The sequence below is a fragment of the Neovison vison genome, chromosome 12, assembly GCF_020171115.1.
Source record: "Neovison vison isolate M4711 chromosome 12, ASM_NN_V1, whole genome shotgun sequence".
NCBI classification, from domain to species: domain Eukaryota; kingdom Metazoa; phylum Chordata; class Mammalia; order Carnivora; family Mustelidae; genus Neogale; species Neogale vison.
Window position 1 is genome coordinate 67,907,891 of NC_058102.1, and position 24,827 is coordinate 67,932,717.

Consider the following 24,827-nt stretch of genomic DNA (forward strand, 5'->3'; position numbering starts at 1 on the left):
TCGCAGTCCCCCTCGGGATCTGTGCATTTCGCAGGGCGGGTGGTGAATTCAGAACCGGCGGGAGTGGATCAGGGTCTTTTCCAGCTGGAGGAGATTCCTATTGCCAAGGAGGCCTCACCGTCAACCTACTTTAGGCTGAGGGAATGGGAAGGGTTAAGTAACTCTCCTGGTCAGACACGTTTTTAATCTCCCTTAGGGAGCAACCATGTGTTTGTAGGTTTAAGTTGACTCATGAAAACACTTCTTTGCTCTCAAGTGGTGTATCTGAGACTCGACTGGGAACTTGGTGCAGAATGAAGGGCTTTATTAATCATGTTCCTCCAAGCTGCTGCGGGTTTTTATACTCCAGAATCTAGATGCTTTTCAGATTGGGTATACTCTACGGAGTTTGAAAGGAAAAGTGAACCCGGAGTGGGACTTTGGATGGTATAGGTCATGTGCTCCGTGAATGCGTTTTAGCAGTAGCTCCTGGTTTGTTAATATAAACCAAAAAATAGCAGTAATTGTGCTAGGCTGATGATAATCATGTGCTTTTCCGTGAGCTTAATCACATTCTTAGTTTTATTTTGAGCTTAAGAGACCAGTTGCACTTCTGAACCAGTGTATTTTCTGAATAATGTGGTTGTGTTCCTAATTGCTCATCTTAGAAAAGCTTTTGTGCAAACTGAATCTTAGAGTCATTGCACAGGAGTTAAGGCCAGAGCTGAAAAGGGCAGTTATATTTATGCAGAGAAAATAGCCTTGTTAATGATAGGGCACTGACATTTCACTGTGTGCAGTAAGTGCCAGGTGCTTTCCATGGCATTGTTAATTAATCCTCACAACCCTATGAGATCATCACCCTCCTCAGAGGAGGATGGTAAGGCAGAGGATGAAACTGGGGCCACGATGATGTTCATTACACAAGTCAACAGTTAAGAGGGGCACAGGTGATATTTGAATTCATGTGTGTCTGGCTGTAGTTTTAATTTTCATGGTCCTTCCACTTCAGCAAAGCTGGCCTCCAATAAAGATATTTTACTTAGTATGGTGCTTTACATTTAATTCTGTGAATTCTCATTCCTCAAAATAACCTTATGAGAGAGGTAACGGTGATGTTATCTCCATTTTATTTTATTTATTTATTTTTTAAAGATTTTATTTATTTATTTGACAGACAGAGATCACAAGCAGGCAGAGAGGCAGGCAGAGAGAGAGAGGGGAGGAAGCAGGCTCCCTGCAGAGCAGAGAGCCCGATGCGGGGCTCGATCCCAGGACCCTGGGATCATGACCTGAGCCGAAGGCAGAGGCTTTGAGCCACCCAGGCGCCCCTCCATTTTATTTTTTTTAAAGATTTATTTTCGAGCGAGCGATTGCGTGCAAGTGGGGAGGGGCAGAGGGAGAAGGAGAATCCCAAGCAGACTCCCCACTGATTGCAGAGCCTGATGTGGGACTGACTCCCCCGACCCTGTGATCATGACCTGAGCCTGTGCATTTGTATTTAATATTATCTTCCATTCTTGTTTTACATTCATATCTAGTAGTTTGCATGGAATTACAATAGTAATTGGAGTTGAGCGGAATGCCATGTGGGCCTTCTAGTATTTGTGTTATTGCTGGTTCTGGATTTAAGGCAGCAAGCTATTCGTGTGGTTCATTGCAAGTGATCTCTTTTAAAAGTATGTAAAAGGTAGTGTGTACATTTCTGTGTTTCCTTTCAGCTTTTAGGGGTAATGAAAATTCATAAGATATAAATAAGATATGGGGAGGGGCAGTTGAATGCCTACCAACTTAAGTATCCAAACTGTTTTTTTTAATAGTTCATCTGAAGAGGATTATGAAGACTAAGATTTCACAGATCTAGAATTTGGTTGTGTCAAAGCACAAACAAGTAAATTTTAGTTAAAAAAAAAAAATAGAGTTGGATAATTATAAGGTTCAAGTTTAGGATCTGATTGAGAAAGAAAAGGAAAAGATTAGTACTGGTCAGCTCTTTTTAGAAAGAAATTATTAGAAGGAAAAATAACTCTGGGTGGGAATGGAGGAAGGGTATGAGAAATAGAAGAGAGCTCCTGGCTGTGGGTCAGATGGCAAAAAAATACCTTTGGCAGAAAAAGCAGAGCCCTTGTGTTTTAGAGGAGAGCCACAGCCCGAGTGCTCTGTCTCCATGTTAGCCATTTGCCTGCAGTATCATTTGATGTGCTGTCTTTTTCCTTCCCACTCACAAAGTCACAAGATCTAATTATGCCTCATAAAGTGAATCCTTTTCCAGGTGGCTGAGAGGAGAAGTTTCTGTTAATTTCTTCAGGGTGTAGTTTGGATACATGTCTTCTTTTGCTTTTGTCTGTTTTATTTTATTTATTTATTTATTTTTATTTTTAAGATTTTATTTGACAGAGAGATTAAAGTAGGCAGAGAGGCAGAGAGAGAGGGGGAAGCAGGCTCCCCGCTGAACAGAGAGCCTGATGTGTGGCTTGATCCCAGGACCCTGAGATCATGAGCCGAAGGCAGAGGCTTAACGGACTGAGCCACCCAGGTGCCCCTGTTGTCTGTTTTTATAAGTAGAAATTAAATGCGTTTTCTGCCAGACTATAGTGTTAAAGTCTTGATTTTTCGTATTTTTCCTTGTCGCTCCTTGGAAGTCTCTTTCTCATTTTGATGTTTATGATGGACATGCTGGACATGTATAGTCCCCTTCTTTCTACTAGTTTATTCGTAGGGCCATATTGAATCCCTGACTTCTTTTTTAAGTAAGGAGATGAGTCCCTGAAATGCTGGGAAGCTAAGGGAAGTTCGTAATGATACTTTATTGTGTAGCACTGGACAGTTTAAAATTTGTTTCTCCTATTTATTTTATACTTTCAGCAGCAAAATGATGTATGAGGTATGTGACTTCCATTTCACCATGGGGAAACTGAGGCCCAGAGGAAGTAAATTACTTTTCTGAGGTCATAACATTCAACCATCCTTCACTAAACATTTGCTGTGTGCCAGCTATGTGATTGGTACTGTACTAGACACCACGGTGTCAACTATAACAAAGCCCTGCGTAGCCACAGCTGGTTTGGCGAATATTCAGTCTTCTCTAAAATTGCGAAGTGGTTAACAGCCTGCCAAGGTAATACTGCTAAAGGATTTTCACGCAGAAGTTAGGTTAAAGATGACTAAGAATAGGAAGAAATGTATTTATCCTTTCCTAATTCATCAAACATCATGTTAGGAGTTCTCAGACGTGGCTGAACATTAGAATCAGCTAGAGAACTTTTTTTTTTTTTAAAGATTTTATTTGTTTATCTGACGCACAGAAAGAGATCACAAGTAGGAGAGAGGCAGGCAGAGAGAGAGGAGGAAGCAGGCTCCCTGCTGAGCAGAGAGTCTGATGAGGGGAGCAGAGAGTCTGATGAGGGACTCCATCTGAGGACCCCAAGATCACGACCCGAGCCTAAGGTAGAGGCCCAACCCACTGAGCCACGCAGGTGCCTTGTCCTGGAGAACTTTTTAAAAAGGCAGTTTAGTGAAGAGACAATTAGAATTTGAAATGTAAAAGAAAAAATGAATTTCTGTTAGCATCAAGGAACATAGAATATTTAGGGGTTATTATAATGGAATATGTAAAGATCTTTACAGGAAAAACCATATACCATTCTTGAGACAAATTGAGAAACTAAGTAAGCGGAGGGATATCTCAGATTTATAAATTAGAAAATTTTATGTTATAAGGATATCATTTCTTCATCAATTAATACATTCATTGCCATTCCAATCAGATTGCTGGCAGCTTATTTTGTGGAAATCGACAAGCTGCTTTCAAAAATATATGTGGAGATGAAAAATGGCCAAAATAGTCAAGACGGTCTTTAAGAGAAAGAACAAATTTGGTACAAAATCGACACCAATGCAATATTGGTGTTAGGATAGACAAATAGACCACTGGAATACAATTAAGAGCCCAGAAACAGACCAACACATGTGGTCACTTATGTGAAAACTGAAATTGCAGAGTAGTAGGGAAATGGTGATATTTTCAATAAAGGGTATTATATCAACTCAGTATGCATATGGAAACATGAACCTTGACCCTCTGCCTTACACCATATGTAAAAATCAACTTTATATTGATTTTAGTCTTAAATATCAAAGGTAAAACAAAGGTCTAGAAGTTAACATGGGGAATGTGTCTTCATAATCTTAGGATATGTTGGCAAAGATTGGGTTAAAATGACACAAAAAGGACTAAACATAAAAGAAAAACTCAAGAAATTGGTCTACATTAAAACTAAAATTTCTGTTAATCTAAAGGTAGTAAGAGTGGAAAGGTGAGCTAACAGAATAGTAGAAGTACACTGACAGAATGCTCATATCAGTGATGTATAAAGAACTAAAATTCAGTCATGACAGTCTTTTTTTTTTTTTTAAAGATTATTTATTTATTTATTTGACAGAGAGAGATCACAAGTAGGCAGAGAGGCAGGCAGAGAGAGAGGAGGAAGCGGGCTTCCCGCTGAGCAGAGAACTCGATGCGGGGCTCGATCCCAGGATCCTGGGATCATGACCTGAGCTGAAGATAGAGGCTTTAACCCACTGAGCCACCCAGGTGCCCCAGGACAGTCTATTTTTAAAGTGGGCAAAAGTCTTGAACACAGACCCTTTTACAAAGGGAGTGTCCAGATGGCTCCTAAACAAAACAAGATGTTCTTAACCTCTTTAATGATTAGGGAAATGCAAATTGAAATCACAGTGAGATATTACTACGCATCCAACAGAGACACTGATGATACCAAGTGTTGGTGAGACAGTTGGGCAACCACAATACTTTTCCACAAGTTGATAGAGGTGTAAATTGGCAAAACCATGTGGGATAAGTGTTTGGCAGTAGCTACTAAGGCAGAATATAAGTGTATCCTATTACCCGATGATTCTACCCATGGGTTCTATCCAATAGAAATGTGTACATATGTGCACCAAAAGACATGTACAAAAAATTGCTTGGAGTTACTCATAATAACTTCAAATTAGAAGTAATCCAAATGTTGATTAACAGAAGAAAAGATAAGTAAACTGTGGTATATTCCTTTTATGAAGTATGCAACAATGAAAATGAGTAAGTCATGGTTACTTAAGAGTAGCTTGGATTAATTTCACAGGTATGCTATTGATTTTTAAAAAGCTAGACACAAAAGAATTCATCCCTTGTGATTCTACTTAATTAAAGTTCAGAAATGGGCAAAGCCCATCTGTGGTGTGTGAAGTTAGGATCATGGTATTTCTGGGCGGGAGGGAAGGCTTAGTGGTTGAAAGGGACCACAGACCTCTAAGATGGTAGAATGCTCTTTCTTCACCTACCATGTAAACTTCATGTACTTCTCTGTATGTATGTTCAATAAATGTTTTTTAATTGACACTTGTACCCTAGCCCCTTTGATTTTTATTTAACCAGTCTTGATAGGGGCCCAGGTAGCAGTAGTTTTTAAGAAGCCCCTCCAGATGGTTGTAATGCACAGCCAGAAAGGAGAACCACTGTATTAGATTTCCTTCCAATAAGGCCCCCTTATGAGTGCTGTAGGAAATTTGAAAAATAAAGAAATGTGCAAAGAAAAGGGGAAAAAAAAATCATTTAAAATACACCCCCAGAGGCAACTGCTTTTAACACCCCTACTTACCTTGTAAAGTGATCAGGTTTTCAAATCATGGATACCGTTTCTTTTATTATCTTGTATCTGCCAGGTTCCTGCTACAGGTATTTGATTGGGGAAAAAGGGTTAGTGAGGCATTATCTTTCACATAGCTTCTGGAAATCCAGGAAGTAATAAGTGAAAGCTGTAGCCAGGTGCTTTTCTTAAATTTAGAAGAGAGACTGTAACTTAATGTTTTGATCCTAATCATTCTATATTTTCATAGGGACTGCTTGTTTTCATTTCTGATTTTCTTTCTTTCTTTTTTTTTTTTTTTTAAAGATTTTATTTATTTATTTGACAGAGAGAGATCACAAGTAGAGGGAGAGGCAGGCAGAGAGAGAGAGAGAGAGGGAAGCAGGCTCCCTGCCAAGCAGAGAGCCCGATGCGGGGCTTAATCCCAGGACCCTGAGATCATGACCTGAGCCGAAGGCAGCGGCTTAACCCACTGAGCCACCCAGGCGCCTTCATTTCTGATTTTCTTAATGAGAGCAGGACTTCTTAGGTAGTTTAACCGTTTAGGATGAAAAGTGATCTGTTACACTGTCACAGGAAAAACCTCAGATAGGTTTTACTGCCTGATATGTATGTATGCTTTCTAGTAGACTCTTTTACAGAAAGAACTATTTCTTAATTTTTATGCTGGAATGGTAACAGCTTGTATGTTCATCAGTACGGGATTTGTTGAAAAAATATGGTTACATACAGAATGAAATATTATGTAACTTGTAAAATGGTAGAGCTAGAGTTATCTATGTTGATATGCAGAAATATCTAAGATCTATTAAATGGGCTATACCAAATGTATTTATATTTTTCCATTGTATGTAGAAATATTTATTATATCTGCCAAAGTCCTAAAAGATGTATGCCAAACTGTTAATAGTGATTATTTCTGCACAGTATATTTGCTGTGGGTATTGATTTTCTCTGCATTTCTTACCTTTTTATAATAAAGGTTATGTATTATCTGGAAAAATATTACGATTTTAAGGGAAAAAGAAAGCAAGTGATGGAAGTGTTGAGAGAGTATCATCATTTTTTTTTTTTTAAAGATTTTTTTTTTTTTTTTTTTTAAATTTGTCAGAGAGAGAGAAAGAGGGAGAGCAAGCACAGGCAGACAGAGTGGCAGGCAGAGGGAGAAGCAGGCTTCCTGCAGAGCAAGGAGCCCGATGTGGGACTCGATCCCAGGACGCTGGGATCATGACCTGAGCCGAAGGCAGCTGCTTAACCAACTGAGCCACCCAGGCGTCCCAGAGAGAGTATCATCATTTTGTCCAGGTTCTTATTTTATCTGTGTTCTTATTTTTATAAATTTGAGATGAAGACTTGAGGTAGAATCTGTGTTACGAGTGCTGTCAGGATGGAGGATTTTTCCAAATTGTACAGTTTCAGTTTCTGGTAAGAACATCTCACCATCATTATAGAAATTTGATAAACTGTGTAAAGAAAATGTGTAAAGAAAAGAAAAATCCCTTAAAATATACTCGCAGTGATACCTACTTTCAATACCCATACTTACCTTAAGTTACCAGTTTAATAATGTGTTTTAATTTTTTTTTAAGATTTATTTATTTATTTGACAGAGACCACAAATATGCAGAGAGGCAGGCAGAGAGAGGAGGAAGCAGGCTCGCTGCTGAGTAGAGAGACTGATTCGGGGCTTGATCCCAGGACCCTGGGATCATGACCTGAGCCGAAGGCAGAGGCTTAACCCACTGAGCCACCCAGGCGCCCTGGGTAGAGTTTTTATTCAAGGTCTTTGTAATGGGGGATAAACATAAAAGATTATCTGAACAGTTTCTCAGATATACTTAAAGGCAAATTAGTGAGAATTATAGAAATCTTGGACAGCCTTCACAAATACATTTGAACCAGTTTTGATCACAGTACCCAATAGGCAGAACAGCTGGTCCATAAGAACTTCATAAATATTTGTCAAATAGAAAAAATGGGGAAGAAGAGGAGAAAACTTAAAAAAAAAAGAAAAGACTGAAAATATAACTAGAAAAGGCAGTGAAAAATAAAAAATGAGCTTAGTGCTTTGAACAGTGAAAGGATAGACAGTTAAAGGACCAATTAGTGCCTAGGAAAACAAACATACCTCTTTCAGATTGGCAGACTAGAATTTGTGGACATTTTTAAACCTTGGAAACTGAGAATAGATGGGACCAAAATTAAAGTATGATACATGCAGTTTTTTTAGTGCCACTTAATGAGACTTACTTAATTTTATGTATAATTTGGTTCCCTAATAAAATAATCATGATGATGGGAAGGCCTGAAAAATGTAAAAGTGTTTTTCTTGTTTTCCTTTATAAAAAGGGTCTTCCCTGTCCAGAGTCTATTAAATTCTTCCTAATATTTTTACCTCTGTTCTGGCTGGAGCTTAGTTTTACATAAAAGGTAAAATGTGGGCGCCTGTGTGGCTCAGTGGGTTAAGCCTCTGCCTTCGGCTCAGGTCATGATCTCAGGGTTCTGGGATCGAGTCCTGCACTGGGCTCTCTGCTTGGCAGGGAGCCTGCTTTCTCCTCTCTCTCTCTGCCGGCCTATCTACCTACTTGTGATCTCTCTCTGTCAAATAAATAAATAAAATCTTTAGAAAAAAAAATAAAACATGTTTCTGCTTACATAATTGGGAGGAAATATACCATCTTCATTTGTCATTGTTGCCACTAATTAAAATTTTCTCTGGAGTTTCAGAAATTAAATTGTAGCCACCAGTAACTTTTTTTTCTATAATCAATTATTAAAAAAATAATGAAGGTAATAGAACGGCATCACGAAGTTTGGGGAATTTAGGCAGAGTAAACTTTGATCTCAGCCTAGCTTTATTCTATTCATTTATTCTGTTCCACTTCTTGGTTAACTGTTGTTGATAATCTTTTTAAAATCATCCAGATGGAGTATTTGTGTTTAAAAAAAAAAAAAAAGTGTTGGAAATTAGCCTGTTTGGGAAATAATACATAAGAATGAGTTTGAAGTTTAATGTCTGGAGTATTTTCCTTTACCACCCACTGACTCTAATTTCCTTCCAAAATAAAATGATAGTTCCACAGTGGGACTTACAATCTATTGTCAACTGTTTCATTTTATTAAATTTAAATCTTTTTTTTTTCTGTTTTTAGACTTGAAATCTGCCCCACTCCCCCAAGGACTGCTTATGTAATGTGTGGGAGCTCCTCTGTTATTTCTGCAGAAAGATGCCAACTACAGGGTAGAGGATGGGATGGGCATCCAGGACCACACACATAAAAGCAACCTATTTAGTGGATTGTTTGAGAATTGGGTTGATGAAAGAAAGAACTGGGGTGCATGCAGGTGGGAGAAAGACACAGTGCGTGGATGACTAAAACACAAAGGGAGGCAAGCAGACAGATGACAAAGGCTTAGATGAGGTGTTGTAAAACTCCTGTGGACTTTGAACTTGATTCTTGAACCAAAAGCTCCTTTTTCCAGCATGCCCAGGGTTCAGGACTGCATGTGAAGTATATGGTGTAGGCACTCAGACATTTTTTGTCAATGTTGATGGCACCTTCCTTTGCAAGCTAGGTAATAACAGACCCATTTGACAGATGAAGAAATAGAGCTTTAAGGGGATTAAGTAACCTGCCTAAGATCACACAGCTTATAACTGGTGGGATAAAATTGAAGCAGTAATTATCTCCCTCATATCCCTCTGGGCTGGGCTGACTTCAGAGTTCAGTAGATCAAGTTCTGTTTTTAATATCAGTGTATTCATAATTGTTAGTGCTTTCTTAGGGTTGTTATTTATTTTTTTTTTAAAGATTTTATTTATTTATTTGACAGAGAGAGATCATAAGCAGGCAGACAGAGAGAGAGAGGAGGAAGCAGGCTCCCTGCTGAGCAGAGAGCCCGATGTGGGACTCGATCCCAGGACCCTGAGATCATGACCTGAGCCGAAGGCAGCGGCTTAACCCACTGAGCCACCCAGGCGCCCCAGTGCTTTCTTAGGGTTGTTAAACCCTTAAATTCGTGGGCTCTGTTTTTGTTTTTAAAGGTTTTATTTATTTGCGAGAGAGTGAGAAAGTATGTGCAGGTACAAGGGGGAGGCAGGGCAGCGGCAGCAGGACCTGAGTAAGGCAGATGCTTATCCCATTAAGCCACCCAGGCACCCTGTTTTGTTTATTTAATTAAAAAAGTTTTGTTTTAAAGATTTTATTTATTTAACAGAGAGATACAAAGCAAGAGAAGGAACTCACATAATGGGAGAGGGAGAAGGGAGAAGCAGGCTTCCTGCTGAGCAGGGAGCCCGATTCGGGGCTCAATCCCAGGACTCTGGGATCATACCTGAACTGAAGGCAGAGGCTTAACAGCTGAGCCACCCAGGTGCCTCAAAATAAGCTCTATACCACGCGGGGCTTGAACTCATGACCATGAGACCAGGAGTCACATGCTTTACTGACTGAGCCAGCCAGGCACTGCCTGGGGCTCTGTTTTGACTGGAATTGTTAAGGCTTCTTACAACGGGGAATGTTCTGGCTCTGGGCACTGGGCATCTAAGGCATCCTGAATACTCTTTTTTTTTTTTTTTAATATTTTATTTATTTATTTGACAGAGATTACAAGTAGGCAGAGAGGCAGGCAGAGGGAGAGGAGGAAGCAGACTCCCCGCTGAGCAGAGAGCCTGATGCGGGGCTTCATCCCAGGACCCTGGGATCATAATCTGAGCTGAGCTTTAACCCACTGAGCCACCCAGGCGCCCCCTGAGTACCCAGGTGCCCCCTGAGTAATCTTTTGTTCGAATCTTTCAAAACACCTATCTTACGCTCTAGTGCTCAGTTACACAATTGAGTAGCTGCTTCCCCTTCTTAAGCTTAACTGTCCTTATCAGTAAAATAGGGGCAGCAGTAATTATCTCCCCAGGTTTTTCTCAGGATTAAATTAAGAATGCATGTATGCTTATGTCTGTGATTTCTACAAGTTGATATTACAGGTATAAATGTTACAATGAAACGTTTCTCCCATGGCAGGTCTTCTTGAATTTTCCGTAGGGAAGTTTAGATACTTCATGCTCAACAGACCCTCCCCAGAGGATGCCATTTTGCGTCATATTTCCAGCAATGCATCTTTCCTTATTTTCCAGATACACTCACAGTATCAGAATACAACAATTTCTTTTACTAAGGTAAGTACGGAGAGTTATTTCTTTAAACACTATTTCCAAATTTGGGGGTCTTGTATTTAGTAGAAACATGAGAATTTGATGCCTCTTTATGTGTGACTTTATGTCCTTCAAAGAAAAAAATCAAGATTGGAGCCTGTCAAGTAGGTGGTTTAGACTGGCTAAGACGTGTGCATCTCAGGCCTTTCTTGAGTGTGGTGACCTCTGACTTAAAGAGGGGGTGAGCAAGTGCCATGTTTCAGAGTAGGATGGTCTTTACCGTCTCCTGGTCGCAGTTAAGCTTTTCTTGTGATTTCTCACCATTTTTACTTTCTCGTCTGGATCTTTAATGATTTTTACCTCTGCGTATGTTTTAGTGGGTTTCCATCCTTGTTCAGCCATATAGTGTTTATGGAGTTTAAATATATAAATATATATTTATATTATATAATAAATTTATGTAATATGACAGTTATAGCTCAGTTTTTTAAAGAAACTTTCCAGAACATGAATTCTTTTTTTTTTAAAGATTTTATTTATTTACTTGACAGACAGATCACAAGTAGGCAGAGAGGCAGGCAGAGAGAGAGGGGGAAGCAGGCTCCTGCTGAGCAAAGAGCCCGATGTGGGGCTCGATCCCAGGACCCCGGGATCATGACCTGAGCCGAAGGCAGAGGCTTTAACCCACTGAGCCACACAGGTGCCCCCAGAACATGAATTCTTTAGAGGTGGGGCTCGTGTTTTTGTTTTCATAATGATAAAGTTAATTTGTATATTGGACCTACAAGATGGAGTCTGCCTCAGTGGCATGCTCCATGTCACAAATCTAAACCTGAGTTAGCTTGTACTTACCGGGAAACACCTGTCCAGGAAACCTAACATGACAGTCACCATCCTCCAACTCTGCTCTAGTTCCTTTACCGAACTGTAGAGAATAGGACCTGCTCTCCTTCCTTATAAGGAAATTCCTGACCTCCTAGCCAATTATGTCCTGTTTCTGTTTCGCTTTTTCTAACACCGTGCAACTCACTGTTGCCCCCCAGATCCCTCAGCTGCTTCTTCACTGCTTCTAAGGCACTATACTGCCCTAATCTGTGGGTTGTTTTTCCTTGAATAAAGGACACCAAAAGGACACCAATAAAGGACACTTTACTGAATTGTTTCAGTGTTGTCATTTGACCGTAGTCTTAGTACTTGACATAGTGAATCTTAATTTGGGGAATTGGAAAACTTGGGAATTAAACTGTGCGTCTCCTATTCCTATCAAAGATCGTGTATTGAAATAGTTCTTTGTGCATATGTGTGAGCATCTGCGTGTAGAGATGAATTCTTTTAAGGAAGGTCTGTGTTTCTTCCTTCTTGTTTTGAGAAGGTTTGGAATAGGACATACACGAAATCCAGCCTAGAGTTGAAATATTTTGCTCAACTCCCTGTTCACAATGACTCTCTTCTACCTTATTGCAGACTCTCCTTCACAATACCTCAGGAACAGGGACTGACAAAGGACTGGTTTTCATTCTTAGACCAGAGCAGAGTATGTGCACTTGGCACTTGGAGACTTTAGACGCTGAGCCTGTCCAAAACATGGCCATCCCACTCTCCTATTCAGAAAGAGGTAACCTTTCTATCTTCGACTTCCTATTGACTCTCCAGAATGTGGAACTTATTCATGAAAACTTAAGGGAAACTGTAATCCTTGTAAAAGTATTGATTGCAAATACAGTATATTGAATCAAAGATTTTTAACAGCAGGGGAGCCAAAGAATTAATGGTGATTGAAAGCCCAGGTAGGGGTGTTGGAGAATGCAGTCATTAACCCCCCCAAAATTTAAGGAGGCCTTGGAGAAGCAGGAACAAAGGCAAGACACAGTCCTGAACACTTTACCAGGCAGAAGAAGCCATGGTAGAAGAACTGAGAGTATTTGGAGAATGGCAGAATGGGGGGTGTGGCTGAAGCCTCGAGTGTGAAGGGCCTTGTATGTAATTTGAGGTTTGTATTCTATTCTGAAGGAGCACAAAGAATTTTGAAGCAGAGGAATGATATGCATTTCCTCTGTCAGAAAGTTAACTCTAGAAGCTGTGTGGGGAGTGGTGTGGAGCAGGCATAGCAGGGTCAGGACTCAGCTCACCTTTAAGGGCTCAGAGTGAGAAAATGGAGGGTGGCACTGATGAGACACAGTGACCAGTGGTTATGGATTATAAAGCGAAGAGCATAGGCTTCCCATTTGGGCTGCAAGGAGATAGTGATGCGAAATAGGGTTGAGAGAGAGTTGTGGTGCTGGGCAGTTTATGCAATCTGGATGGGAAAGACGGTGACTTTGGTTTAGGACACAAGGAATCTGAGATGCTGTAGGACATCTGGGTGGAAATGTGTAGTAGGGAGTTTCAGGGCATGGAGTGGAGACCTGAGGTTAGATATCCACCTGCAAGGTTCTGAGTAAAAGCCATGGCAGCGAGTAAGATTGTCCAGGTGTATACTCAGATTTAGGGGGAAAAACAGCAGCGGATACTTTCATAGTGCCTACCACATGTCAGGCACTGTTTCTGGGCGATGCTAACTGCTGAGGAATTAGCATACGACTAAGGAGGAGTCAGGCAGGTAAGAGAAGAGCCCAGAGGTTCTGCTTTAAGTAAGGAGTGTAAATAGTGTGTTGTAGAGAGGTTAAGGAAGTGACTGAAAGTGTCCATGTGATAGCGCAGTGAAGGGTGGCCTTTAGGGAGAGTCATTTTAGTGGCACAGTGGGGATGAAAACTTGATTACGGTGATTGAGGAATAAAGGTGAGCTGAGGATATTTAGACTACTCTTACACAGTGTTCTAGGGAGCAAAAGGTAATGACCTGGTAGAAAACCACAAACTTTGGGTTTTCATCAAGGATAGTGTACAAAGAAGAATTAGAGTGGAGCTTCCATTGCAATCCATATCATTTTCTCGGGTGTGGTAAAGATTTGTAAATGCAGGAAAAGGAGAGTGTGGAAGAAGATGGAGACAGATATGCATGTTGGGTTTCTCCATTCCAGATCTGGCCAGGGGGTGTCCACCACCAGAATTCCAACAATTGATGGAAACCAGGACCCAACTGTGGGAATGATTGCATGAGTGTATCAAGTTGAGATCTTGAAGATCTTTAAATTGGTTTACCAGATAAGATCTGTCTTATCTTAACCTTTCCACTTGGGTCTATCTAGACAGTTGTTTGCATAGAATTGAACGCATGTTAAGTGACTTCTCTAAGTTTTGTCATGCTTAAGGTCATGAATAGGATTCCTAATAAGAAAAGAAGAGCTGTTTTAACCACATTATTAGGAGGATGAAGTACCTAAAATTTGTATCAAATATCCAAATGCTATTCCAGTACATGGTCTTGGGAGTCTTTTGAGGTCTTTTTTATTTTTACTCTTTTATGTGCACAAAGACTCCTCCAACACTGAGGGTGATGTCCTCTTTCTAACAGTTTAAAGGAGCATGTGAAAAGTAGACATCCCTTTCTTTACTGCCAGTGGAGTTCCTTTTCTCTTTGGCACTGTTTTTTCCCTTCTGTCCCTGGGTTCTTAAGCTCTTTTTATGGGATCACAGACCCCCTCCCCCGAAATATAATAAAAATCTCTCACCTTAAGAAATGCATGCATTTCTTAATAACCCACTGGGTGGCTCAGTGGGTTAAGGCCTCTGCCTTCGGCTCGGGTCATGGTCCCAGGGTTCTGGGATTGAGCCCCGAATTGGGCTCTATGCTCAGCGGGGAGCCTGCTTCCTCCCCTCTCTCTCTGCCTGCCTCTCTGCCTACTTGTGATCTCTGTCAAATAAATAAATAAAATCTTAAAAAAAAAAAAAAAAAGAAATGCATGCATTCAACCTTTGGCATACAATTTCAAGGTGTTCATGGGACCTCCAAAGCCCATTTCTGGATACCAGCTTAAGAATGTCCGTCTCCAGACCTTTTCAACTCTAGAGCAGGGTTGACAAACACAGACCATAAGCCAAATCCAGCCTCTGCCTGTTTTGTACATAAAATTTTACTAGAAACAGCCACTTTCCTTTGCTTACATTTTGCCTATGGCTGCTTTCGTGCCTCGAGGGCAAGGCTGAGTGGTTGCCGCAGAAACCATCTGGTGTGTGAAGCCTAAAATATTCGCCATCTTACCCTTTACAGAAAGGCTTGCTGACCTCTGTTCCAGAGCCCTCAACCTCAGTCAAGTTTTCCCTCTTTAACCTCAGTTCATGAGGTAGTTACAAAACCAGAAGCTCTATTATATTTAACTTCTAAATGAAAAGTTCTTACAAGAGTAGAGCTCTGTTTTTCTGAGTACAATTTGAATGTAGAAGGATTCTGTGTTGAGTAACTTCCTTATTTTTCATACAGATCCTGTCCCTGGAGGCTGTAATTTGGAGTTTGATTTAGATATTGATCCCAACATTTACTTGGAATATAATTTCTTTGAAACAACTATTAAATTTGCCCCAGCAAACCTAGGCTATGCAAGGTATGTCTATCTTCCTATCTCCTAAAACTGCTTATAGGTCATCCATGAGTAGCTGTTGTGTTGATTCAGTGAACTCCCCAAATCCATGGTTCTCTTTACAGAAATGGTTTAATTTTTTTTGGAACGGAGGTAATTTCAGCGTTATAAGTAATAGTTGATCTGTCACAATTAATATTGTCTCCCTCCATCCTTAGAAAGAGCTAGATGTTGAGTTTCTGTTGTGAGCTTAGAAGTACATTTAGTTTCTGTAGAGTTTTGAATATAGAAAACATTCTGAAACCATGAAACACCCTGTATTTTTTTTAAGGATTTTGTTATTTTAATTAAAACTCTGCCTTAGTTTCTACTTTAATAGTAATGGTAGCTAACATTGAGTAACACTTCAGTGCTGTCTGTGTATCATCCGTAGTGTTCTTGGTCTCTGAATCCTGACAGTTTTCTTAAGAAGGGGTGGTGGTGCTTTTACCGAGTGGCGCCCAAGGGTCATTGAGATGAAGTGACACGCTCATGTCCACACAGCTAACAAACGGCAAAGCTGGCATGTCCCTCTGGGCCTAACATGAACATGCGGTTATTTCACCATACTGCCCCTCAGTAGCTTCCTTTTAGTCGTAATGCCAAAATTGGAATCGATGCAGAAGTTTGAAATTTGAGCTTTTGGTTCCTTTTATAGATGGGACATGCATCACAAGAGATTGATGTTCAGTTTTGTTGGTTGACTTTAGAGGCACAAATCCTCTGCCGTGTGACATTGGGACGGGCCGGGACTCTAGGTGGAGGTTGCTGTATGATGTCTATCAGTATTTTCTGCCCGAGAATGACCTCAGCCAGGAGGGTTTGCTAAAGCATCTGCAGAGGATGGCAGAGGTGCCTCAGGTGAAGGCCAATGCAATCAAGGTAAATCTGGTTCTTATCGTTTGTGTGGCCGAGGCTGTGGCACTATTGTCAGAGTCGAGAAAGGGAGAAGCTACCAGGAGCTTCTTCCTTTACTGTTCCTTGGTCTTTCTGGGATTCTCACTTTATTCTCTTTCATTCTGTTATCATATCTGTTACGATGTCATTATGCTAGTGATATCCCCAAGTAATGTTGGCTTTTGAGGAGGTGCATGTAAATTATGTTATGTTTTAATTGCTGTCACATACATGACCTGGTAATCTTCAGCTACAGATGGAAGTAATTTTTTTTTGTATTCCCATAACTATTATATAAAAACTTTTGTCAAGTATAAAAGTTATAGTGTCTTTTAAAAAACAAGGAGACACTGTTTCAGGATATACACATTGTCATTAATATTTATTTATTTAAAAGATTTTTGTTTTTATTTATTTTAGGGAGAGAGAGTGTAGATGTGCATGTGGAGAGAGGAGATGGGTAGAGGGGCAGAAGGGGAGGGAGAGGGACCGGCAGACGTCATGCTGAGTGCAAAGCCCCATGTGAGGCTCGATCTCATGACCTGGAGATCAGGACCTGAGCCAAAACCAAGAGTCAGCTGCTTAACTCACTGAGCCACCCAGGAGCCCCTGACATTAATATTTAAACCCAAACTCAGAAGTCTCTAACTTGAAGCAGAAGTTTTCTCTGACCTTTGGAAGCCCTGTAAATTCTTAGAATACCAAGTGTGGGGTATGGGCCAGCAGCATTGGTAACACCTGCGAGTGTGTTAGAATTGTAGACTCTTTTTGGCTCTATCCCGACCTACTGAATCAGAAGTTACATTTTGAGGGCCTCAGGTGATTCCTATGCATATTAAAATTTGAGATTCATGCTATAGATGATTTTTGTGGAGGGTAGGATTTATGTCTTAAAAAGTACTTGATAGCCGTCTAATAATATAGAAGTTCATCCTTCAGTCTAATGGTTTATGGGTATAGTTTTTCTAGACTACTCTGATTGTTCTAGAAGGTTGATATGTTACCAGATTTTATAGGAAGCAGTGGCCTTTGTGATTAGCCTAGGCCCTCAGTCTATTGCAGAGCAAGATCTCATTTTGTCATTTTGTCACCTAGGATGTCATGGTCATATGCTAAGAAGGAGCCTTACACAGGAACACTCATTGTGCTTATTCACAAATTTGGAAGCTCTTTTGGACAAGTTTACCGGTTGCCTTTTTACGTAGAAAATTTTGAAGATCATTTTATTTTATTCTCATGAAGAATGTAAGAATCATATACTTTATAACTTTCAGGGAAGAGTTAGAATTTTGTATGCCAGAGTTGAGGGAAACCCTCGTTGACTAATGAGGGCATTTTGAAAAGAGTCAGAGCCTGTTTAAAGAGGCTTGCCCTGACCAACTTTGGGGCAGTTCAGATATCAAAAAGAGTAATGATTGGTTATAAGTTTTGAATAAATAAAAATAAGTCCATATATGGGGCACCTGGGTGGCTCAGTGGGTTAAAGCCTCTGCCTTCGGCTCAGGTCATGATCCCAGGCTCCTGGGATCGAGCCCCACATGGGGCTCTCTGCTCAGCGGGGAGCCTGCTTCCTCCTCTCTCTCTCTGCCTGCCTCTCTGCCTACTTGTGATTTCTTTCTGTCAAATAAATAAATAAAATCTTCAAAAAAAAAAAAAGAATTACATGTGATGACTTTATAAAAAAAAAAAAAAGTCCATATAAATACTAATGAAAGGAGGTAAAAAAGAGAAAAAGAAAACTCCTCAGTTACCAACATTGGAGGAGACTGCTGTACCAAGTTACTCTGGAAATTGATACAGGGGAGGAATTTATGCTGTGTTTTCAAAAAGAGGCCCTGTAATTCATCCTCCTGGATGAGAGAAGGCTCTTCATGGAAGAGTGCCAGCCAGTAGATGTAGAAGGAATAATAGGATGAGAAAATCACCATATTCCACCCTCAGTGAAATAAGTCAGGCAAGGATCAGCAGGATCAACGACTGCTGGGGAACAGGATAGTCTCAGCATGCTCAGATTAATTCTATTTGCAAAGGAAAAACTTACTTTTGGAATGGAATGACTTGATGGTCTTGGTCTTATCTGTATGGTCTGTGGGGTTCACTGATAGTGGGTAGATGGCCTTATGTGCTCATATGACTCCATCTAACATCATCATGACCACCTGTGAAATGTTCTAGCAAAACATGTTTAACCTGAATTCAGTCCACTGGAGTTGCTGTTTATAGGATTTACATGGGGTTAAAGAATAAGTTGGACACCTTGAGCATATCCAGACTGTGGAATGTTCTATAAGGCAACTGCTCTTTTTTTTTTTTTTTAAAGATTTTATTTTTATTTTAAGAGAGAGTGTGAGCAGGCGGTGGGGGGTAAGGGGCAGAGGAGAGGCCAGAGAGGATCTTAAGCAGCTCCAGCACTGAGTGTGAAGGCCATCGAGGGTCTCAATTTCACAGCCATGAGATCACAACCTGAGCTGAAACCAGGAGTTGAAAGCTGAATTGTACACCTAGGCACCCTTTAAGATTTTATTTTTAGTAATTTCTGCACCCAACCTATGACTTGAACTTAAAACCATGAGATCTAGAATCACAGGCTTTACCAACTGAGCCAGCCAGGTGCCCCTGTAAGATAGGTGCTCTGGGGGTGCCTAGGTGGCTCAGCACGTTAAACAACTGACTCTTAATTTCGACTCAGGTTATGATCTCAGGGTTATGAGATTGAGTCCTATATTGGGCTCTGCACTGGGCATGGAGCCTACTTAACATTCTTCTCTCCCTCTCCGCCCCACAATAAAAAAGCAAACAGAAAAAGACAACTGCTCTTAATCTCTTTAAGAATCATTGGTGGGGCACCTGGGTGGCTCATTGAGTTAAAACCTCTCCCTTCGGGTCAGGTCATGATCCCAGGGTCCCCAGATCAAGCCCCACATAAGGTTCTCTGTTCAGCAGGGAGCCTGCTTCCCCCTTTTCTCTGCCTGTCTCTGTGCCTACTTGTGATCTCTGTCTGTCAAATAAATAGATAAAATCTGGGACGCCTGGGTGGCTCAGTTGGTTAAGCAGCTGCCTTTGGCTCAGGTTATGATCCCCGAGTCCCGCATCAGGCTCCTTGCTTGGGAGGGAGCCTGCTTCTCTCTTTGCCTCTGCCTGCCTCTCTGCCTGCTTGTGTGTACTCTCTCTCTCTGGCAAATAAATAAACTCTTAAAAAAAATAGATAAAATCTTAGGAAAAAAAAAGAATCATTGGGTGGGTGGGAGAGAGTGATGGGTAGGACTGTCCTAGATATCAGAGGTAAACAGCATGCATGAAATGGTTGGATTTTGGTTAAGGGGGAAAAAGCTATGAAAGACATTGTAGGGGCATGTTTCTTCTATTACATATATTACCTTCCTAAAAACAACCTTTAAAATGGAAGGTTTTTTGTTTTTTGTTTTTTGGGTTTTTTTAAATTTATTTTTATTTGAGAGAGTGAGAGAGAGCATGAGAGGGAAGAAGGTCTGAGGGGAGAAGCAGACTCCCAGTGGAGCTGGGAGCCCAATGCGGGACTCTATCCCGGGACTCCAGGATAGTGACCTGAGCTGACGGCAGTTGCCTAACCAACTGAGCCACCTGGGTGCCCCTAAAATGGAAGTTTTGAAGTGAAGAACCACGCATAACAACTTGCATGGAATGTTTTCTTATTGCAGAGTCTGTTGACAAAGATAACTGGGTCCTCTCCACAAGATGTTAATAAACACTTGTCTGTTGGCAGTTCGTAGCTAGTAGTAATAGCTAACATTTGTTGAACACTTACTCTGTGCCAAGCATTGTGCTAAGAATTGAGGAAAGAAGGACTAGGGAGCAAGATAAATGCAGTTCTTGCTGTTGTGTTGTTTACAATCTAGTAGACGACAGGAATTTTTTAAAAATTTTGTCCTGATTAGTGTTTACACTTTATATCATATTTTACTTAAATTGTTACCATTTGATGCTGTGCAAAATCTTTAGAAGCATTTTGTATAAGAACTTGCTTATATTAGCACATATAACTATAACTGTGCAGGACAGTTGTTTGAGAGAGCTAACTGGGTTGGTATATATTTTAAACAAGAATTATAATTTAATATCACCTGTAGGTAGGATTATAATAGAATAGCTTTTTAAAAAAAAATCTGAACACTAATCACACATTATTTTTGGCTTCAGGTGGTTACCCTAACAGCTAATGATAAGCCAAGTGTTTCCTTTTCCTCTCTCCGAGGACAAGGTGTCATTTATAATGTCATTGTTCGGGATCCACTTCTCAATACATCTGCCGCGTATGTTCCTGTTCACACGTACGCTTGCCACTTTGAGGCCAAGGAGGGTAATTGTTCTTCCCTTGGTGAGTATGTGGATTTAAACTTCGAAAATTTCTTCTTTGGCTTTGCAGATTGAGGTCAACCAATCCAGAACTTAAGAAGATTAAAAAATGCTTTTATCTGGTCTTCGTGCATTCAGCAAAGGCCTTTTGAGCCCCTCTGTTGTTCCACTCTCTGTTTTAGGCACAGGGATATAGCAGTGGAGGAAACAGACAAAATACCCGCCGTCCTGGAACTTATGTTTTAGCAGGGGCGATGAGACAGACAAGATAAATTTGTAAAATATTCATCTTGTGAGAAACTAATGAGTGCTAAGAAGCAAGCATGAAGTAGGAAAGGTGGGTAATAAGCAAGTGACAGTGAGGGAGGAAGTTTGAGAGGGAGGGCCCGGGAGGCCTAGGTGGAAAAGCTAACCTTTAGGTGGAGACGGGAGGCAGAGCGGTGAGCCCTGCCTGCCTCTGGCAGTAGTGCCTGCAAAGGGAACAGATAGTGTGTTTGACGAACCCGCTGGGAGAAGGGACGCTGGAGGAGGGGGAGAGGTGCAGCCTGCTAGGTCTCCGCTGGGTGGAAGTTCCTATTCAGAGTGAAATGGAAAGGCAGGGAGGGTTGAAGCACAGAGTGCTGTGATCTGGCTCCTGTTTTGATGGGATCACTGGGCTGCTTTTCTGAGAAAAGTCAGGGGCAAGAAGAAGAACAGAGATGGATCAGACTATCTGGTAATTTCCGGTGAGAGAGGACAGTGGTTTGATAGAGAGGACAGTGGTTCGGATAGGATGGAGGTAGTGGAGATGTGGTGAGATCATTCTGTGTGTGTGTTTAACACTTTATTCTGAAATAGTTTCACAGAAATGATGCAAAAACACGAAGAATTTCTGTGTAATGTTTACTCATATTCCTCAAATGTGAACATGTTACACTATTTGCTTTTTCTTCTTTGTGCTAGCGTGCACGCTGTCCGTATGTATGTGCTCAGATACTACTCTCTCTGAGCCACTTGAGAGTAAGTTGCAGACATAGACAATTTCCCCTTAAATATTTCTATTTTTTTCTTATGTAACCATAGTAAAAATGATCACATTCACAGAAATAACTTTGATGCAGTACTATTATTTAACCTATAGACGTCACTGAATTTCACTAGTTATTCCACTGATGTCCTTTATAAAAAAAATGTCACGTGTTACATTTAACTGACTTGTCTCTTTAGTGTTCTGTAATCTGGAACAATTCCTCAGTCTGGTTTTGTCTTTTAAGACCTTGACCTTTTTGAAGAGTATAGGCTGACTTTTTAGAACGTTCTCCAGTGGGTATATCTGATGTTTCCTCATGATTAAATTCACATTATGCATTTTTGGTGGGAATACAAAAAAATGATATTGTAACCTTCTTAGGAGGCATTAGATATCTATTTCTCCCGTGACTCATGGTGAAAACCTTGAATATTTGGTTAGTGTTATGCCCGAGTTTTCGCGTCCGAGAGACCACCAAGGAGCCAAGCACTGATGGAATCACATGAGGGTTTATTTGACCAGCTTAAGCTTGGGCCCAAGTATAACTCGCATAGCGGAGTAGGGACTTGGACCCCGAGTTTAGTTAAGGCAGGGGAATTTATGGGTCATTACAAGAGGCTGGGGGGGAGGAGAGAAAATTTACTAAAGCAGGGTGGGGCTTCCTGGAACTAATGTAAAGTAGGGGAAAGTTCAGCCCTTGGGTACAGGGGTCTGAGATGGCTGTACTTATGCTAAGGCTAAACCTGAGGTGGGATGGCCTTAATTTTTCTCGGCCTCCACAGTTAGGGGTGTTTCAAGGGAGTGCTGGGATAATCCTTCCTGGACTATGTTCAAGAACAAGTAAGAGGAAAGAAATTGGAGAGGAGTCCAGATAGCACTTTCCAAGTTTTGCTCTAAAGAATAAAGTCCATTGTGTTCGGGGACAAGGCTTCCTTCTTCTCCAGTAGAGCTGTATCCCATCTGTCTTCCATTGCCATGCTCAGGATCCTGGAGAGTTACAATGTAGGAAACCCAGGCAGTTTTATGTTCTGCATTTTTCGCTGGTAGACTTAACCTAGGTTCCTCTGGGCCCCTTCCCTTGAGCCCTTCTGCATCAGAGCCTCCCCCAATCCGAAAGCCCCTCTCCCCTGGGTTTCCATCTCTGTGTGTTAGTTGAGGAGAAAGGGAGCTCTGATCCTATTCCTTCAACCTAGAGTTGACTACTCCTGGTGATGTTGGTCCTATTGTTGCTTTCATTTTCAAGCTTGATGCGTATGAGGACATTTTTCCTGAGGTTGGAGTAGGGAGGAGGTATCCACATTGCCTTTTAATTAAAACCTTGGCCCTACGTATCATAACCTAGGTGATACTGTGATGATTAAAGGCTCTACTAGGACTGTCTTCTGTCCTTCCAGACCATTCACCCCTTTGTCTTCATTGCCCCCCAAAGTGCCCCTTTTGTCTTGAGCATTGTCTCTAGATTCTACTTCTTATGAAACCTTCTGCTGTCTGGTTTTTCCTGTATCATTTTTTCCTGTCCTTTCCTGGTTCTGTGATTTGGGTTTCCATTTAGTTCCTCCTTGTTGTCTGCTATCATGGAAGCAAGATAACTGTGTGTCTGTTTTTATTGGGTTGGAAGATCTTGCTAACCTTGCTGGAAACTGGCACTAGATTTTCATTAGAAAAAAACTATCCCAGCAGACTCCATGCTTGTGGTATAAAGATTAAATCATAGAACAACAATCAGCCACAGTTCTGAAATAAGCTAGAATGTGGCGTCTTATCTTTTGTTTCGTCTTTCTTTTGGATGCTTTGTTCTCAGAAAAGCTGCGGTGTGGGTATGTATCATGTCCTGCAAATTCTGGTCTTTTGCCTTGTGTTTCTTATTTAAATGTAGGTCTTCCTGGTATCTCTGTCTGAGCACTCTTAGGTGTTTTATGTGTTTTGATCTATGGTAATACTAACATTTTTCACATGAGCTTGTATAGATGTTTTGTTTTTGTTTTTAGTTCAGGGATTATTTTCTTGTGTTTATCTCAAAGGAGGCATGATGGTGAATTTAGTGTATTTTTCTCTTTGGTTAGTTGTATCTTTTGGTTCACGTTATTTGTATTTGAGTTGGTGCCTATTAAGGGCCATGAGATTTGGGATTCGTTGGCATCATGAGGTATATTGTGCTTGATTGTTAGTTATAATGTTACATTTTTTTCAGAAGCATGAAAAAATGTAATGAATATGGGCAATGATTTGTTCATGTGTGACTTATGGTGTAGTACAGGTTCTTTTATTTTAATGTGAGTTTCAGTTAAGATTTTTTATGGTGAAGAACTTCAAAGAACCTTCATATACTAATTTTTCAGCATTAATGATTTTGATTCATGGTTTTGATTCACCTGGGTCTTGGCCTCCTAGCACTCCTTTATTACTGGATTTTTTTTTTTTTAATAGCAAATCTGTGGCCATCATTTTGTTCACAAAATTTCAGTGTGTATGTGCATACTTGTGTGTGTGTGTGTGTGTGATATAGGCACAGTAATCACTGACGCAAGTTTCAGTGAAAAATACCAAAGACAGTTCCCTAATACCATCAAATTAACAGCCAATATTTACATTTTCCCAGTCATCCCAATTGTTTTTCAGTTTTTTTTTTTAATTTGAATCAGGTTTCAGATGATGTCTATACATTGTATTTACTTGATGTGTCTTTTAAGTCTTTTAATCTGTAGTCCTTTCCATTGCCCTCCTTTCTTCTTGAAGTTTGTGAAGAAATGAAACTATTTTATGCACACACAATTCCCCAAGAATATGTCAACAGTAGTGCTGCATATCTTGTCAGAAGCAGAGATTGTCTGGTTCCTCTTTTGTTATAGTAGTAGCATTGATGGTCATTTCCCACATAAAACAATTTGTTAAGGATGGCAAGGGTATTTCCACAGTAGGTTTATAATTCATATGCTTATATTTGTACATGATATATTATAAATTAAAATAAGTGTACATACTATTGTTAGTGCCCTTTGCTTTTTTCATGAAGCTTTGTTCTAGTAATTAAATAAAAGGTTTGGATATATTACCCACTAAATTTTTTATTATTTTTAGGAAGAGTATCAACCAAAGTGTTCTTCACCCTTTTTGCCCTGCTTGGTCTCTTCATTTGTTTTTTTGGACACAGATTCTGGAAAACAGGTATTACTGATGTAGTTGCTATTTACGTGACTTATGGGTTATTTTGCTTAAATTCTGCTGGGGAATTTGAATTTTTTTTTTTTTTTAAAGATTTTATTTATTTATTTGTCAGAGAGAGAGAGAGAGCGCGAGAGCGAGCACAGGCAGACAGA

General features: G+C 40.4%; 1 protein-coding gene across 1 annotated transcript in view; it reads left to right on the top strand.

Moving 5' to 3' along the window:
* The window catches only part of TM7SF3 (transmembrane 7 superfamily member 3), a 34,118-nt gene that overhangs the window by 314 nt on the left and 8,977 nt on the right, over positions 1–24,827 (top strand). Inside the window, exons 2-7 of the mRNA XM_044226284.1 lie at positions 10,646–10,800; positions 12,241–12,391; positions 15,137–15,257; positions 15,983–16,154; positions 20,346–20,523; positions 24,589–24,675. Of these exons, the coding sequence (XP_044082219.1) occupies positions 10,646–10,800; positions 12,241–12,391; positions 15,137–15,257; positions 15,983–16,154; positions 20,346–20,523; positions 24,589–24,675 (864 nt within the window). The remainder of the gene's footprint in view (positions 1–10,645; positions 10,801–12,240; positions 12,392–15,136; positions 15,258–15,982; positions 16,155–20,345; positions 20,524–24,588; positions 24,676–24,827) is intronic.